This window comes from Mesocricetus auratus, unplaced genomic scaffold, assembly GCF_017639785.1.
Source record: "Mesocricetus auratus isolate SY011 unplaced genomic scaffold, BCM_Maur_2.0 Super-Scaffold_100045, whole genome shotgun sequence".
In the NCBI taxonomy this organism is placed as follows: domain Eukaryota; kingdom Metazoa; phylum Chordata; class Mammalia; order Rodentia; family Cricetidae; genus Mesocricetus; species Mesocricetus auratus.
The window spans coordinates 3,810,236-3,827,019 of record NW_024429222.1 but is presented as its reverse complement, the minus strand read 5'-3'; the positions used below and the strand labels follow the sequence as shown (position 1 = coordinate 3,827,019).

General features: G+C 53.8%; 1 protein-coding gene across 1 annotated transcript in view; it reads right to left on the bottom strand.

Moving 5' to 3' along the window:
- Positions 1-2,302: 2,302 nt before the first annotated feature.
- The window catches only part of Nkd1 (NKD inhibitor of WNT signaling pathway 1), a 70,811-nt gene continuing 56,329 nt past the window's right edge, over positions 2,303-16,784 (bottom strand). Inside the window, exons 5-10 of the mRNA XM_040735293.1 lie at positions 11,816-11,922; positions 9,796-9,891; positions 5,913-6,060; positions 5,413-5,491; positions 4,316-4,449; positions 2,303-3,772 (exon numbers count right to left, since the gene is read on the bottom strand). Of these exons, the coding sequence (XP_040591227.1) occupies positions 3,180-3,772; positions 4,316-4,449; positions 5,413-5,491; positions 5,913-6,060; positions 9,796-9,891; positions 11,816-11,922 (1,157 nt within the window). The 3' untranslated portion in view covers positions 2,303-3,179. The remainder of the gene's footprint in view (positions 3,773-4,315; positions 4,450-5,412; positions 5,492-5,912; positions 6,061-9,795; positions 9,892-11,815; positions 11,923-16,784) is intronic.

Below are 16,784 nucleotides of genomic sequence, written 5' to 3'. Positions count from 1 at the left end.
CCTCCCTCTCTCCTTTCTCCTTCCGGCTCCTCCTAATTATTTGCTATAACCACTTTTAAGAGGTCACTCAACAAAAGCTTCAAAACGGACACCACACGTGCTCTTGAAACCAGCAGCCCAATGTTGACACCTTCTGCCACTTTCTGTCTCGAGTAGACAGCAAGACAAGTCGTATACAAGGACCCTCCGTGCAGCGCGTCACAGCGGAGGATGAGAGACGACCTTCAGGCCTGCCAGGAGGTGACAGTGCCCCCGAGCAAGAGAGGGCTGAGCAGCTGTTAGGGGGACAGAGTTCAGTGACTCAGGGGGAGGTCCCCAAGTGCACTGGGCTGCAGAGCAAAGAGCCTGGAATGAACACTATGCTCCTCCTTGGATAAAAATAAAAGAACAGGCTGGGGAGGGGACCGAGCGTAACTGTCGGGTTTTCTCTCTTAAAAATAGATCAGAAAGAAATAGTGCAAAATGTCAGCATTTGAAACTTCTGGGTGGCGAGTTCAAGGTTACTGTAACACGACTGCTTCAAACTCTTATGTTTGAACTTTCTTAAAATTAACGAAATGTAAATGGGAGTTATTCTATAAAATGCATTTATTCTAGTAACGAAGACAGCAGCATCTGGAGGGTGCTTGCAAGGGAGAAACAAAGGCATAGTGCTTCACGTCAGGTCTTGCGGGGCCACGGTCTATGTCCCAACCACCACACTGCACCCGGCGTCCTGGAGGGCATCTGGACACAGATGCTGGGATGGAGCTCGGTGAGTTGCCGTTTACGCTAAGCTTCTATGGGCTTTTACGGGTGAACACAACGCTATTTTTATAAGTGACTTTTAAAAGTTAGCAAGAAGTAACAAAATCCCAGAGCAGCAGGGGACCTCCTTCCCCAAGCCGAGGGCCTAAAGCCAGCAGCTCCCACTCCCGAGGCAGAATTGCTTGTGGCAACGCTGGGCCTGGAGGCCGCTGGGTTTTTTGCTTTTGTTCTGCTTTGCTGCTGTCCCTCTCCCCCAGCCCTACTGCTGTCATGTGCGGACCCTGCCTCCTGTGACAAGTGGACACATAGCAGATAGGCCATGGTGACTGATCCGGGGTGACTGCCTTCTCCAAATGCAGTCAATCACAATCCCTCATTAGGCTTTTGTCTCCTACAAAGTTCTTTCCTCCTGATCCCGGGCCCAGAACGTCAGTAGCTCAGGCCTGCTGGCGAGGGAAGTGGGGGGGGTGTCACAGGGGATGGGGATACAGGGGACGGGACTCAGGAACAAAACCTCTACTTCATTCATACTGGATCCTGTCATCTCCAAGCCAGCTCCCACAATGCTTTGCCCATTTGGTTTGGTTCTGGTCACCTCCTGTGCGTTGTATTCTAGTCAAACAGAAACTCACAGCTTCATGTGAGGAAGAGCCAGGGCTCACGGTGTTAGGGACCCTGGAGACTAGAACCCAGCACTGCCACCTACCGTGTGTCTCCAGCAGGTTTTGGCCTCTCTGAGCCTTGGACAAGTCCCTGGACTTCTACTTCCTGCTTCCTCACAGTAACGTCTTGAAGATTGCATCAATCAGTCCCAAGCACACCAGCAACCAGGAAAATCAACACTATAAAAACAACTAACGCTCACTACCTCCAGACACATGCTAACCAACCATGCTAAGCTCCGGAGACAGAGGGGTGGATGGACAGCTGTGATCATTTCCTTGCGGGGTCAGACTTGCTCTGGACCCTCAAGAATCAAAGCCCATGTAACTCCTACCCCTCCCAAGACCTTCAGCAGAAGCCACTACAGAAGCATGTAGAAGAGGCAGGGAAGGGAGTCAGGACACCCACTCCTGGGTTCCACACACCCTGTCACATTCGCTGAATGAAGGTCCCAGCTCCTAGGTGCCTTTCAAGCTCACCTTCGAGGTACAGGGGTGGCTAAGTTGGTCTGGGTTCTGCTGTCCGTCGGGCTTTGCTCCAGTGTTGGCAGTCACCCTGAATTTAGCCCTCCTCACATTACTCAACCTGGAAACACCATCTATTGTACTTAGGGGTCCCAACTACTTGGCAGTGGTCCTTTTCTGGCTTCCTTAGGCCCTTGTCTGATAAAATCTTGTTCTGTGAAGGACGCTGCCCCAGGGTCTCAGCTGCCACCCCCATTCCTATACCCAAGCAGGTTTCTCCAAAACTGCAGGTTTCAAAACCCAAGAAAGGACCTCTTCTTCTGGGGGGGGGGGTGGCTGCTTGCTTCTGATGGGCAGGCGACCCTTACAAGAAGCACATGGGTTGCAGGAGCTTCCGTACAGCAGTGCACTGACTTCTGCACGCCAGCAAAGATACCTGAGAGTGTATTTATAGAAAGATACAGAGACACGGACAGGCAGCATCTACCTATAGATACAAAGGCGGCCAGAGAGCCACAACGTGTATTTGCTGATGGCAAACTCGGGTCTCACACCCTCCACCATGCAATGGGGCCATTTTGGGAAAGCACGCTTCCTTATGTGGTTGCTTCTCTCTGTAGCAGTTTCCAAAAGGAGAAGGCTGGCTTCAAGGACAATCCTCAAACACAGGTACATCCTTCAAAAGCAAAGGGGGGCACAGGAGGAGAGGGGCACTTCCACATTGTGCATGGAAACCAAAAGGGATGGGGTTGGCTTGGGCATGTTCCCTTTGGAAAGGCGAGGCAGTGACTCCACAGCTAGGGTGTCTAGGTTGAGGCGTGAAACACCAGGGCAGAGAGGCCATCGCGATGGCAGTCCACTGAAGTCCCCTGTAGCACGTTACAATCAGTTAAGGGCGAAGTCAGACCGGAATAACACTGAGAGGTAGCAGCTGTTGCCCTCTGGAGCTCTCGAGGGTCTCTGAAGCTGGGCCAGGCAAGGGTGCTCTCCTGGAAGAGCCGGAGTGGGGTGGCTGGGCCGAGGACTCCTGTGGTTTGGGAAGATCTGCGTGGACCCTGCCGCTGGGGTGGCCCAAGGACCCTTCCAAACCCAGAGTCACTTCCTGGGTGCGTTATATAATCCCCACAACATATAAATAAAAGTTTAGTTCTGTGTTTCCATATATCTTCTACATGAAGGCTAGCTAAATATTAGTGGAGTAACAATAATTATTAATAACAATAATTGTCATAATAACAATAATTAATAGAATAATAATGCCTCGAGGCGTGGGGATGGGTCCTTCACGTGGCGGCCGGGTGGGGCTTAGGGCTGGTAGAAGTGGTGGTAGTGGTGGTGATGTTCGTGGTGGTGGTGGTGCTCATGTCTCTGGACGGCCTGCCCAGCCTGGCTCTCATACACCACCACAGCAGGCAGCTCCCTCACCTGCTCTGGCCCCATGACGGTGGCGCCTCCCGCGGCCAGTGGGGCCTGCAGGCCCCGGCAGCTTGCCTGGTTCTCCTTGGCTCGATGCTTGTGCTTCTTGTGCCCCAGGGGTGCCGGGGTGGGGAGGAGGGCTGGACTGGTGGCCAAATGGGCAGAGGGGGACACAGTGTGGGTGGTGGGCACCAATGGGGGCTTGCTTCTTGCACCTCTGGCCACGTGGCCCATTCCCGTGTTCTTGCCCTGGGCCTTGGGGGACCTCACGAAGTGCTTGCCCCCATCCTGAGTACCCCGGAGCCGTTGCTGGAGCTCTGACGCCTTGGCAAACGGGGTGTCCAGGAGGTGGAAGGAGCCCGGGTCCACACCGTGGGGCCTCCGGTGTGGGAGGTGGGCGGCTTCTGGTTCATGGGAGCGGGAGCGAGTGGGGTTGGAGATTCGAGGGGGCAGCTCTGACTTCTGTGCCACCGAAGGGGAGCCTAGGAACGAATCCAACAGATACTGGGTGAGTGCCCACTGTGTGCACTGGGCTGCCCTGGGGGGCCATCGCCTCTCTGTCTGAGCTACGGGCCCTCTAGTGCCCTTCACTGCCCCACAGGAAAGGGAACCTTCCCATCTGCTGACAGGTGATGCAAGATGATGATGACTAGGATGAAGTAAGGTGGGCGGAGCATTCTAAGTGCACACAGGGAAATGCCAGGGAAGCCCAGAGAGAATGCACACAGAAGGGAGGGAGCAGGAGTGAAACAAGGCCCGGGAGCACAGAGGCCGGCAGGGCAGCGCTTTCCTGGACCACGTGGCCACCAGAGCTGTGGTGCCGGGGTGCGACTGCTGCTTTTGCTGCGTCTGAAGCCCCCTCATTCTCTTGGGTGTCACTCAGCTTTGCCCAAGTATTACTTTCCTTTTGAGAACATCTTTAATGTTACCTCCTGTGAGAAGAGCCTCTGACATGTCCTCAGGGAACAATGGCCACTACCCAGCACCGTGTTTCTGGGTATACGCCTTATCCAGCAGTCCCTTACCGGGTCCAAACTGAGACGTGTAGTTCTCTATCCCCGCCAGGTCTAGGTAGTGGTTTCTCCTCTCGATGTTCTCATCTACACAATGATGGTAGCAGCCTGGCTGCTCCAGGTGGCTGTCACCCTGGAACCTGTGAACAAAAAGGTTGTTAAGGAAGAAGGCACAGGCCCCGAAGTCTTCTGGGAAACCACCGGGCTGCCAGCTACATATGCACAACAGCTCATCACTCGTTCTTCTCTGTGACTTGGGAGAAGGGGCCCGAGACAGAAACCGTTCAGTCTGTGCCTTCCTTTCCCTGCCACCTGCCACCACCTGTCCCATCTCCCCATGTTTTACTCAATGCGCCCATCTCTAGCTAGCCTGGAGCCTCCCACCCCGTCCCCTGCCCACCCAGAAGTGCCCTGGCACGTTCTGTCTCTTCATGGTCACATCAAGGACTGGTCCTTCTCCAGCCATGCCCTTAGACACCAGATGTGAAAGATCCCACACTTGCCTGCTGCCCCGAGGCCAGCACGGAAAGCTTTTCTTTAAACAGCCCACCTTCCCTCTGTTTTTGCAGAAGCGACACAGGGACAGATAACTGCACATTCACAAGCCCTAACCTACAATTCTGAGAGTAAGAAGCCTGAAAAATGAAGGTTCTCCCAGCCCTCCAAACAGCCAGGCCATCCTGAGGGCTGGGAGACTTGGGCTTTGTCTCACTGCTGTGAAGTCATGTGCACATAGACCCTGGTAGAAATACCAGTTGTGCTGGGTCCCAAGGTGCTGCCCTAGCCCCATCTATGTTGCACAACACGTCAGGAACGACCAACACACGCTAACCCAGAGCACATGCAGAGGATCTGAAGGATTCTTATACGGAACACAGTGAAGGGCCACAGCTTCGGGAGGAGGTTGTTTGAGTTTTCCTGTGCTTTGTTTTTAAATTCAGAGTCTGATTTGAAAAGCTGTGCTTTTGGAATAAATCCATAGCCCCACAAAGGACCCAGAATAGAGCCTGCTACTCAAAGTCCTTCAGATGGATGTATCTAGCTGGTGCTCAATGTATGCTCAGAGGCATGAGGCTTCCGCCTCTGCCTGTGAATGCCATACCTGAGGGGGGGCCCGCTGCTTCTTCTCCCAGCTACGAAGCTCCTCAGCAGGCTTGGTGTCTGCCCGGGGCCTTGTGCTCTGCAGATCTGGACCCCAGAAGCCCAAGAAACACTAGTCAGTACCTACTCCTGCTCCGCCAGCGACTGCCTGGCAGTGTGCCTTCAAACACCACCCACCCGCTTCACCACAGCTTTGTGGTAACTTTGGGTGGGCTTGCCTGACCCACTCACCTCTCCAGATTCGGCCTCCAAGGCCTGGCCTGCCACTCTCTCCACTACACGTTCCGGTAGCGTCTTGCTACACCCAGTCTGATCTCTATGCCTTTGCTTACATAGGGCCTTCCATCAGCAACCCCTGCCCCCCGCCCCCCCCCAGGACAGAGGCCCACTGAAGCCTTAAGTATACCAAGCAACTGTCCATGGAAGCTGGGTCTCCTCCCACCCTCCCAGGCTGACTTGGGTCCTTCCCGCCTTTCCTAGCATGGGTGCCCATTTTGTCAACTCTCACCAGTGTGGTTGAAAAGGACACTCCTTTTGCTCTGGCTCCCATCAGGAGCCACAGTGAGCTTCACCCGCAGGGTCTTGCTTGATGTGGGGGAATGGTTCACAGACGAATCAACCACCTCATAGATGGTGTGCAGCAAGCTGGTAATGTCCTGTTTGGGAGGAAGCAGACGCCCCACGTACTTTAACCTGGGAGTCACCAACTGTCTGTCGCCACGCCGAAGGCCCCTGGCTCCTTCAAAGAGGGCTGGACGCAGAATGGTGGGTGTGGCTAAAAAAAAAATCTCAGGGAGGGAATGAGGAGCGAGAGCGCAAAAGGAGGGGGATTCATGAAGTCAGAGCGGTACGTGACTGCGAGCCACGGGGGCCTTTAGTAGGGAGGGTGTGGAGCCTCCCTGAGGCACCTCACCCCGGCAGAGGAAGACTTTAAAACCTATCTCTCAACCCTCCTAGGTGAAAGGCACCCAGTGAGGCTACATACCCACGCTCTGAGAGGGAAAACAGAAATGCAATTCTGTCCTTGCATTGAACTGGACTATGCTTCCACCCTTCCCTCTGTGGAAGCCACCTCCACGGACAGTGTAGCTGGACTTGGTGAGTGATGGAGGTGAGTGGGGTCCTGGAGGGGATGCAGGAGGGGAGGTGGAATAGATGTGCTGTTCTGTGCCTCACTCGTCTCTCCTTGTAAGAAGGCAGCCATCCATCCACAGACTAGGAAGGGAGCGCTCCCCATGGAGCCCTAAGCGCCAGCCTCCAGGATGTAAGAGGATCAGTTTCAGCCGCTGAAGTGTGAGGTGAGTGTCACTGAAGACAACCTGATATGTGACAAAGCTGACCGAGTATTTCTGGCCTGTTACCTATTAAACTAGAATGGCGATTCCAGATCTCAGAGCCTTCTGACTGGACTGGGAGAATACAAGTAGCCCCCTTACTAGTGCTTCTGTGCTCCGGGTATCTGTGGTCAGCTGTCTAAGGGACAGCCACTGGCTTTAGAAAACGCTATCCACCAGGCACACTCAGGTACTGCCCAACAATTCCTCACGACTTCTGATGGCCTTGGCGTTCCTTAGGCTGAGGCAGAGGTGAACGACTGACTCTAGCAATGCTCTAGCCAGGCAGATGTGTGATGGGCAAAAAGCATGGAGGCCCATCATGGCGTAGGCGTACCCGTGAAATATGGTGGACATTCTACTAGGCTGACTCTACAAGATGAGGCTACTCAGAGAAGCCAGAAATCCAGACTCTTCTGAGAAATATCCCAGATCATAAACACTGACAACCAATTTCACTTTTAACAAAGCCTCTGAGAGACCAGACCAGAACACGTGCAGGACAGACTGTGGGGGGGGGCGCCAGCCTGAGACAGCCTCCAGCTGCTCCCTCCTGGCACTCAGCTGTCTCGGGCACTCTGGCGAGGCCTCACAGAGTTCTTCTTGTCCTTCTCATAGCTACCTGTGCAGTCCTGCCACCCACTCTCCAGCTGCATTACCTCCAAAAGCCACGATGGAGGTGACAAACAAGGAAACCAAGGGCCACCGCCAACATTCTTCAAGTGCTCTATGCCTTAAAGTGCTTTCCCGCCATCTTAAAAAACCAGGGTCCAGCACACAGGAACCGGCTGCTACGCTTTGTTTCTGAAGTCGGTATAGTCGGGGTGGCATACGGAGCTGGCAGGGCTTTTAGGGGGTAAAACCTTGTGGTGGGCCTTTAAGCCATTGGAGGCATGCTCCTAAAGGGGACTGTGGGACCTGGTCTTCTCTTTCTCTCCTCTCGCTTCCGGGCCCCAAAGTGAGCAGTTTTGTTTTGCCATGCACACCTGCCGGAACGTGCTGCCCTGCCACAGGCCCAAGACGGCAGAACCAAGTGATATGGACTGCAGTAAGCCTGTTCTTTTTTTAAGTCGAGTAGTTCAATATCTGATACAGCAACAGAAAGCTGACTGACACAGATGACCATAAATGCTTCCTATATGTCTGAGAGCCTGAAAGGTCCACATGTACAGCCCAGACACGGGCTCCAGGCAGCAGATGCTGTGCGGTAGGAGCCTGTTTGCCTGGGCACACCAAAATCCATGCATGCACTCACACTAGGAAAAAAAAGAAGGAGAAATGTACAGCAGGTTTAAAGAGGAGCTTTGTGGCTAGAGATGAGGATGGGGGACCAGGCAGGGACCTCAACTTGAAGCCAGCATCCTAGCTTCTCAGAAAACACAGCCCAGAGGCTTGCTTCAGGCTATGCTGGACCACCTGCCTTCCTTGCGGCTCCGGCCTCTCATCACCAACGACGTGAGTGAGAAAACGGAAAGGAGTGTCTGTCCATGTTCCTTCTTGCAAGGACTTTGCAGTGAGGGACATGCATGAGAGGAACCACAGCATCTCTACACCAGGAAGAAAGGAAGAAGGCAGTCGCTAAGGGCTGGCCATCTTCACTGTGGGACAAAGATGCCACACAGATACCTGTGTGTTCTGTGCATCCAGGCCGGCTGAGAGGCCAGTGAGATGTGACTCTGGGCTCTGTGTGGATATTTTGGATGGGAGGAATTCCTGAGAGGGAGGGATCCAGGCTAGAGCTGGCAGCACTTGGTGCCACGGAGAGTGTATACAGTAAGATGAGACTGGAGGGAGCATGGGTAATGCCTGGTCCTGCACAGAGCTGAAGTCAGCCCCCAGATCTGAATTTCAGGTGCAGGAGCCAATTCCTTTCGTTGTTAGCTGCAACAGGATGAGCTAGGGTCCTATCACTTACAGGCCAGGGTCCCGCAAGGTTAGACATCCGTCAGCCTCCTCCTCCCACCTGGTTCTCATCCCCCAAGCTACAGCCCAGGACAGAGGCAGGCTCTGTAAGCCACATCTCACTCTGACAGTTTAAAGGTGACTTCCTGCACATGCTCTGGAGAAGCTGATACTTGTCCCAACCTGACTGGGATAAGGAGACATGGAAGCCAAGCATTCATGCCTCAGGAGACACTGCAGGCCCACATGCTGGACCACAGGAGGGTACAAAGCCCACACATCCGTTCTTACATCTCCACACAGGTGCCAAGCACCACCTCTAACAGGCCCCTCCTCATAACGCAGGAAGGCCTGGAGAGTGAGAGGGAAGGATGCTGAGCCTGGCCCGCCTCAGCTTTCCTGGCACCTGGAATGAAATCTGGGTTGCTTGAAGGGCCCTAAAAAGACCCTAGACATCTATTCTGCAAAGGGGCCACAGGCCAGCCTCCTTCCGTTATTAACCAGAGATCAGCTAGACGGGCACACTCCCAGGCAGGCGCCTTGCATGGCTAAGCCATTTTAGCACAGGGCTGTCCCTCCAAGAAGCTGCTCTCTGCCCCCACTGTTCCCTCCTGTCCCCTTGGTGTTTTCCATGCCGTTGGGTTGTCAGAGCAACACAGGGAGAGCTGAGACTGTGTCTGACCTGCTGAGTGCTCAGTCTGGTACACAGCTGGTGTTCCATTTGCAGAGACAGAGGCATGGAGAGTGGAGAGAGTGAGGGAGACTTGGGAGGAGGTGTAGGAGGCTCCGAAAGGGGAGAGGGGCTGAGAGTAGCCACAGCTACTGCTTGCTCCTGTTCTGTGTGGCCTTGGACCCTCACTGAATCCACCAAGGGTGGCTGCTAGAGACTGGGGACTGCAAGGAGAAGGAAGTAGACTGTTGCAACCTGGGATCCCTCTCGGGGAAGCCCGTGGACTTTGCTGCTGTCTCCCACCTCTCCCTGGAGGGGTACCCCCAACCTTGGACTGTGTGAGGTGCCAGCACACCCTTCAGGATACTCCCAGCAGCCTCTCTCCAGTCTTCCCATAGTCCTGCCCCCACCAGGCAAGAAATGGGGCAGCAGATTCAAGCTGAGTCTGACTCCTGTACCCGAGGGCATAGCTGCAGCACACTTACCTCACGGGTGACTTTGCCATTGTTGTCAAAGTCATAGAGAGTGAAAGTCCATTCCTGTCGGCTGTCTTCCTCCACGGAAACATCACACTGAAGCTCCTGCACAGAAAGAAAGACAAGTGTTCAGTTACCAACAAAAGCATTACCTGATGCTGGAAAAGGCAGAAGGACAATGACTAAGCATGACCAGCCAGGAAAGAGGTCAGAGCCTGAGCAGGGCATACAGGTCTCAGGGCACCGATAATCTCTAGTGTTCAAAGACAAAGAAGACACGTGGAATCTGACAGGAGACAGAGGCCTCACAAAGCCAAACTTCAACCAAAGGTGATAACTTTCTGGAAGGCAACAGCGACCGGTGACTGGGAAGCCAGACAAAAATCCCAGGTTGGCAACTGAACTGGGAAGCAGCAGGCTGGACATGAAGAGGTAAAACTCCCCAGTCTGTCCAGACTCCTCCTGGCATGGCCCCAACAGCTGCACCGTCCTGGGCAGGTCCCTGTGTTTCTGAGGCTCCATTCTCCTTTCATATAAATCCAGAAAATGATCGTATCTATCCTCGTCCTGTAAGGTTGTCAGAACATTAAGTCCCTCGCCATGTGACCCTCCATCAGCTCAGGGTTCCTAGTTCCCCTGCTGCCATGGGGACAGTCCTCAGACTCCCACCTCAAGTGTTCTTCTCCGCCAAGGACAGCCCTCCAGGGCCAGGCATCAAAGACCCAGATGTGATCTGATCAATAGAATGACAGTAGTCAGTGCAGACATGGTGTCCCAGCTCAGAGAGCATGGGGACAGGCCTCACCACCACAAGGGAAAATACCTGCTGACTGGAGTGTGCATGGCAGACAAGGTTCTCCTGCTTGCAGCAGCTGCAGCTTGAAGCTGGTTTCCTCTAGTTCTCAAGTGAGCCATGCTGAGTTCAAAGCCAGCCTTCCCTCATCCATGGCATGTTAATAGGACACCTACCAAGCCAAGTGCCCACTCTACTCCTGAGGAAGTATTTGATATGATACAACACATGCTCTCTCTCTCTCTCTCTCTCTCTCTCTCTCTCTCTCTCTCTCTCTCTCTCTCACACACACACACACACACACACACACCTGCACATATGCATCACACAGTAAGTTCACTAGCTATGCCACTTGTCTGTCCCTTGACCACACTACTTGATCTGCAAGGGCAGGAACCAGGAACCATACCCATTTCACTGCTGGTCTCCTGGCAAGCAATAGGGTTCCATTAGCACTGGGGAAGGAAGGGAAGTCCCAGTATTCTGAGCTAGGCAACCCACTGTATACCCTGGGTTGGGAGCAGCAAATGCTTCCAGAACCCTGCAGATACACACTAACCCCACAGTCCCGGGAGGCAGAAACGTGAAGGGACTTGACCTGAACTCACAGCTTTGTGCCAACGGCAGCGCTGTGCCCTGTGGTCTGAGGAAGGAGGGACAGGTTCTCAGTGAAGCGGTGAGGGTGAGGGGAACCTCCTCCACTGAACTCGGCCTCATTCTGAGCCCTCGCCCTGCGCTTAGTGCCTGGAAGGAGTTCAGATACCCACTCTGCTCCACTGCTTGGGTCAAAAAAGGGCAGGAGAATGGGCTCTGGGAAGGCCCATCCCTTGTGCTGTCTATGTGGTTTGGAAACTGAGGCCCAGATAGAAATGGGGCCCTGCCCAGGGCCTCCTATCTTGGCTTCTTCCATACCATGGGAGGCCCCGTATGCCCCAGGTCATGGGGTGAAAGGGAAGGCTTGAGGAATCTGAGGATCCTATAAAAGAAGGCAACAGCCCAAGGACTAGAGTCCTGTCTTCCCATGTACACCTACACGTTGTCGTAAGGTCCTGGTAGTGTATCCTGGCCATGTGGAGAGGCCATGGCTGAGGTGTTATGGCCCAGAGGCAGCAGAAAGAAGGATTTCCCACCGAAGCAACTATCCACATAAGAGGTAAGAGGTCCTCCATTTAGACAGGCCTCAGTTTCCCCCTTTTAGAGCACCACGTGAATCACAGCCCTCAAAAGGAAACTTACCTCAAACTTGAGCTGCTTCTTGGAGCCGGGGCCAGGGTCACTGAGTTTCTCCATTCTCTTCTCATCCCCACTGCCCAGGCTGTCTGGCTTCTGGGGTGGTAGGGCCACTGTGGGGAGGTACAGGGAAAGAGGAGGAAATCAGCACCAGCGTGGCTATGCTGTGTCCTCCGGCCAAGAGCGCTGGGCCCCTCCTGCCCTGCCTGTTGGCTGTGTGCCATGTCCTTTGACTCTCTGGCCCTGGTGATGCCACAGGCCGCCCCAGAGGAAGCCTTTGTGGTGCGGCCGCACCAGTTACTCAGGTTTCCCAGTGGCCTCTCTGACTCCTACTCTGCCCAACTTCACGGTCTGCATAAGCATCCTGCAGATTCAGCACCCTGGCATGGAGAGGCTTTCAGGGACTGGACAAACTGCGGACCCGGGGACCACAGTCTTCTGCATTCACTGCCTCCTATGCCTGCACTGTGGTACCCTCAAAGATGCTGATGTACTCAGCCTGTTAGTGGGCAGGAGGGGGGACAGGAACTGAGTTTGGGGAAGGGTATGTGTGTATGTGTGGAAGAACATCGTGCACCGCACAATGGCCTCTTGAAGGATCGCACTCATTCTGACCTTGGCCTCTGCTCACCTGGGGTCCTCCCCTCCTCCAAAGGGCATGGTCCTCTATTCATCTGACTTTCGGGAGCAGAGGGAGATGGGAAATTTGTGGCCCACTGGCACCATTTTCCTGTGTCCAAGAGGTACCAGTCTGGTAACACCATCATGCCAGACCCAGAACCCAGGCTACAGGTTTCACCGTGTAACAGAATGTCCCACAGAAGTCCTTTGACCCTTTTCATGTGACACAGGGCCTTCAGTTTACTTTTCTAGAAGATTCTTCCACAAAGTTCAGTGATACCCCAGTACAGTGACTCTGTTGTTCTATTTTGAAGGGAAACTAACTGAGCTATGGCTCCTGACCTCAGAAGGCTACCCTGCCTGAGGGCAGCTAAGATGGCTCAGCCAGACTGAACTTCCAGTTGAACTCTCTGGGGATGCCAGGATCCTGGCAAAATGAGGCACGGGCCAGGAAAGTGGGGCTTGGTCCCCACCCCACTCAATCCATATATCCCAGTGTTGCAATGAGCACCTAAGAGCAACAGTAGGAAGGGGGTGCAGTGGGGGAGGGGCACCCCTTTTGTTCATACTTTCCAAGTCAGAGCTCTCTTCCTGATGTCTATTTGCAGAAGTCCACGTGGTACCCTGGAACCAGCGATCACAGCCTGGGCAAGAGACTCCCATAGTAACCGGGCCCCATAGCCCCCAGCTCTGGCTATTCACTGACTCTATCGTCCCTCGGACCTGACGAGGCAGTTACTGCGATTAGCTCCCCTTTCCAGACAGGAAAACCAAAGCATAAGAATACTTCAAGTTCTAGGAGACCACAGCCAACTACAAACTGGCCTGGAGCAGTGGTTCTGTCCCCTGGGAGCCTCTTTCTTCTCTCTTCCTGCCTCAGCACAGCCAGTACCCATAGGATCCTCCAGCCCTTACGTGTCCAGAGAGGCAACAGCTCCCTGATACTATCAAAATTGCTAACTGTGGAATGGTCTGGTTACTGCAGAGTAAAGACAAGGAACACAAAACTAGAATGGTCACCTCCTCAGAAGTCTCCTGGGGCCCAGCACCCTTACTGCTAGCCAAGCCACTGGCCCCAAGTATTTTGGATTCCATCCTTAATAGTCCCACCCTGATTCTATCGGTCAGATATCCTCCTCCAGGGGACCCTGAGTCCAGGAAGGCCAGGCTGATGACTCACCAGGGTCTCAGAGACAGTCAAGCACCTATTACCCAATCTATTTAGTGCCCATTGGGTCACAGGTGCTACCATAAGCCCACACAGAGCACATGGTATGGCCATGTCATTCAGACACCAGGACAGGCGGCCCTCCCGCTACCCCTGAACCAGGGAGCTCTGCTGAGGCTTCGGCTCTGGTTGCTGCCAACATTTCCAGCAGACACAGCTGGGCTGTGCAGGAGCACCCCAGGGGAGAGTGGCATTCGGTGCTCCTACTTTTCCTACCCAGGCAGCTTTAAGAAAGGAGACAGTGGAGGAAGGGTGCTGTCTCTCTCGCAACGATGCTGGGTAACAGCAGACAGCATCCTCAAGCAAGTTCCAGGAGAAAACTGTGAGGAGACTGCTGGTCAAACACCATGGTAGGTACTCAGCAAGTGCTCAATAATTGCTGACTGTGCCCTAGCCCCGGCTGGTAGCCAGGTCTGAACAATCTCCTTTGCCCCAATCTGGCACCTTTGTAGGAACTATAGAGACATCACAGCCTGCAGAACCCTCCCTCCCGCTCCCAGAGAGAGAAGGAAGCAGAAAGCAAAACAAAGCTGAGTTCCATCTTCAAAGCCACTGCCTGGCTCGGCAGAGGTCCTACTGATGCGAGCTGGCCAGGCTTATCGAAACCCGACTTCAAGTTCAAAGGGAAGTTATCAGACAAGCACCTCCAGGTTCAATGTTGCCTTTCATGTTCCACTTGATAAGCCCAAAGACAAGGAACCGCTGTTCCGTTCTCTCTGGAGTGCCCTGGCTGCCATGAGAGAGCACATGCCTTCCTTCGGCCCTCCCTTCTTTTCTCCCCACCTGGGGTAGAAAGCACCCCCTTTTATCTTCTTGTGTCCTCTCTTCTCCAGGATACCTCCAGGTGGCCACGTCAGCGAACCTGAAGATCCTCCCAGCCTGGGGAGGACAGAGACGAACAGCAGAGACATGCTGCCCCAGGGCTGCAAGCCCAGGGAGACTCCTTGACACCCTGCACCCTACCAAAGAAGACCTTCCACCTCTACTGTCCCCTGACCAAGTGCCAGAAGACATGGCAGAGAACCCACAGAAAGTCACACGGGCCCACACAGAGGGAGGGGTAGGATGCTGGCAACCGGCATGGGATTCACAGATGACCCCTTTGAAACCAAACCAAGGCAAACAGCATTGGGCCCAGGCAGCTAAGCAGAGCATCTCCACTTGGCTATGGCCACTGGCATGAAGGCCAGACAGCAAATGCTGCTCATGCAGGCCACCCAAGTCACATACCCAGGAACAGTTCTATGCTGCCAAGAAGGACTCTAGTAACCAAGACCCCCCCCCTGCTTCTTGTTTCTGCTTAACTGGCTGCCAGTCTCAGACACATATTTCTGATACACTCTGAGCATACTCCGACTGCCAGGGAGAGCCACAGCAGGGCACACCATCAATGTGGCAGGAGAAAGGAGGGCAAAAATGAGTTCCACTGACCAAGAAGCATGTTTGGTGATACGGAGCAGGGTGTCAACTGTGCCTTGTGAGCCCCTGGGTCTGCAGCCTGGCTTTCCAAGTGAAGTTTAATGAGAGACAGCACACTCACTAGTCTCTGGCTGCCTCTGCTGCATACACGAGAGTGGAGTCAAATCACAGCACGAGTCCTCCTGGCCCATGCACTTTAAGATGGAACCTGTCTGGTCCTTCCCAGACTTTGGGTATTGCTGCTTTAGGCAAAGGCAGTCCTCCACCCCTTCCAGGGCATATGCTTAGAAAATAGGGCACAGCCTGGAGTTATCTGTGACTTACTGTTTGGCTAACTGGAAACCCTGTGTGGTACCCAACCTGCTCAGTCATTCATCATGGCCACAGAAGAGGACAAAATGACATTTCTATTTTCTTAAATTGCTTCTTAGCCCAGAAGGACATGGGGGCTATTCGTGGGGCTCCTTCTCTTTGGAAGTTGCTTTCTGTCCTTCTCACGCAGAAGCCATGGCCACCAGGGCTGGCTGACTGATTTTGCAAATGATGGTTCGTTCTCTACGCATCAGCTCCAGCCTGGCCGCACTCCACCCCCAGCAACTGCCAGATTAAATGCATTACTTGACCATCTTCACCCGGCTCCCTTTGAAGTTCCCTTCTCAAGCTTCAAAATACCTTTTGGAGGGAGATCAGACAGCATTAAACAGAATTACTAATTAATTAAGCAAAGTTAAATTTTAAACACTGTTTGTTGTGTTAGCCAAAAGCCTGAACAGAACAGACTCCTTTCCTCCACTGAGATCAAAGACAGCCTTTTTCCTCTCCCCTCCCCCAGTCTAAAAAAGGGAAGGAGGAGGAGGAGGAAGAGAAAGGGAAGAGACTTAGGAACCAGGGAGAGGTGGCAGCTGTGATTAGGTCCTGGACTCCTTAACCTCCCCTCCCCCCAGGCTAATAGGAGGCACCTCTGAGATCACATGCTGGGAGAGTCCCCATCACATTCTGGGGACTGTTTACCCTGGCAAACAGTAGTGACCCAGACAGCAGCCTGGCACAGCCCACCCAGCCCGAGCGCTGACAGCTGGCGCCACCCAAACAGCAGGGGGAGAAGAGGACTAGGAACCAAGTGGGTCCTCCTTGCGCGGCAGTCCCCCCTAAGCTGCACTGGGGCATGCTCACCTAGGGCTCTTGCCCTGTGGCTAGGATCACTGGGATCATCTGGGGTTGCTGGGAGACAGACTGTGAGAAGGATGTGCACTGCTTGGTTCCAGAAGTGTCATTCACACAACACCAGAGCTGTGCACAGTGTACTGCTTCTGACATTTCTCAAGCAAAAGACAGGCAGGTGTGGAAGGAGGAGCGCTGAGCGCTGTCTCTTAATTGGTACAAATGCATCTGAGCTGGCAGGGCGTGGTCTGCTTCCACTCAATCTGGCAATTCATTCAATACAATCCCTATCTGGGGCCGTCTGAGGACCTCCCAGCAGGCTCTGTATCTGTACTTCCTGGAAGCTGGTCCCTGGTAGCTGCTACCCCTGAATTGCCCACAGGAGCTGGTACATTTGTGTACCCAAGCAGAGTAGGGGGTTTTTGCAGGCACGAGCCCAGCTGTGCCATGTCCTACACACAGACATAGGTAAGCTAGGACAGACAGATGCTGTGAGTCTTGGCCTGAGCAAACATGGAGGCCTGGTGTAGGAGATGGTTGAAAAAC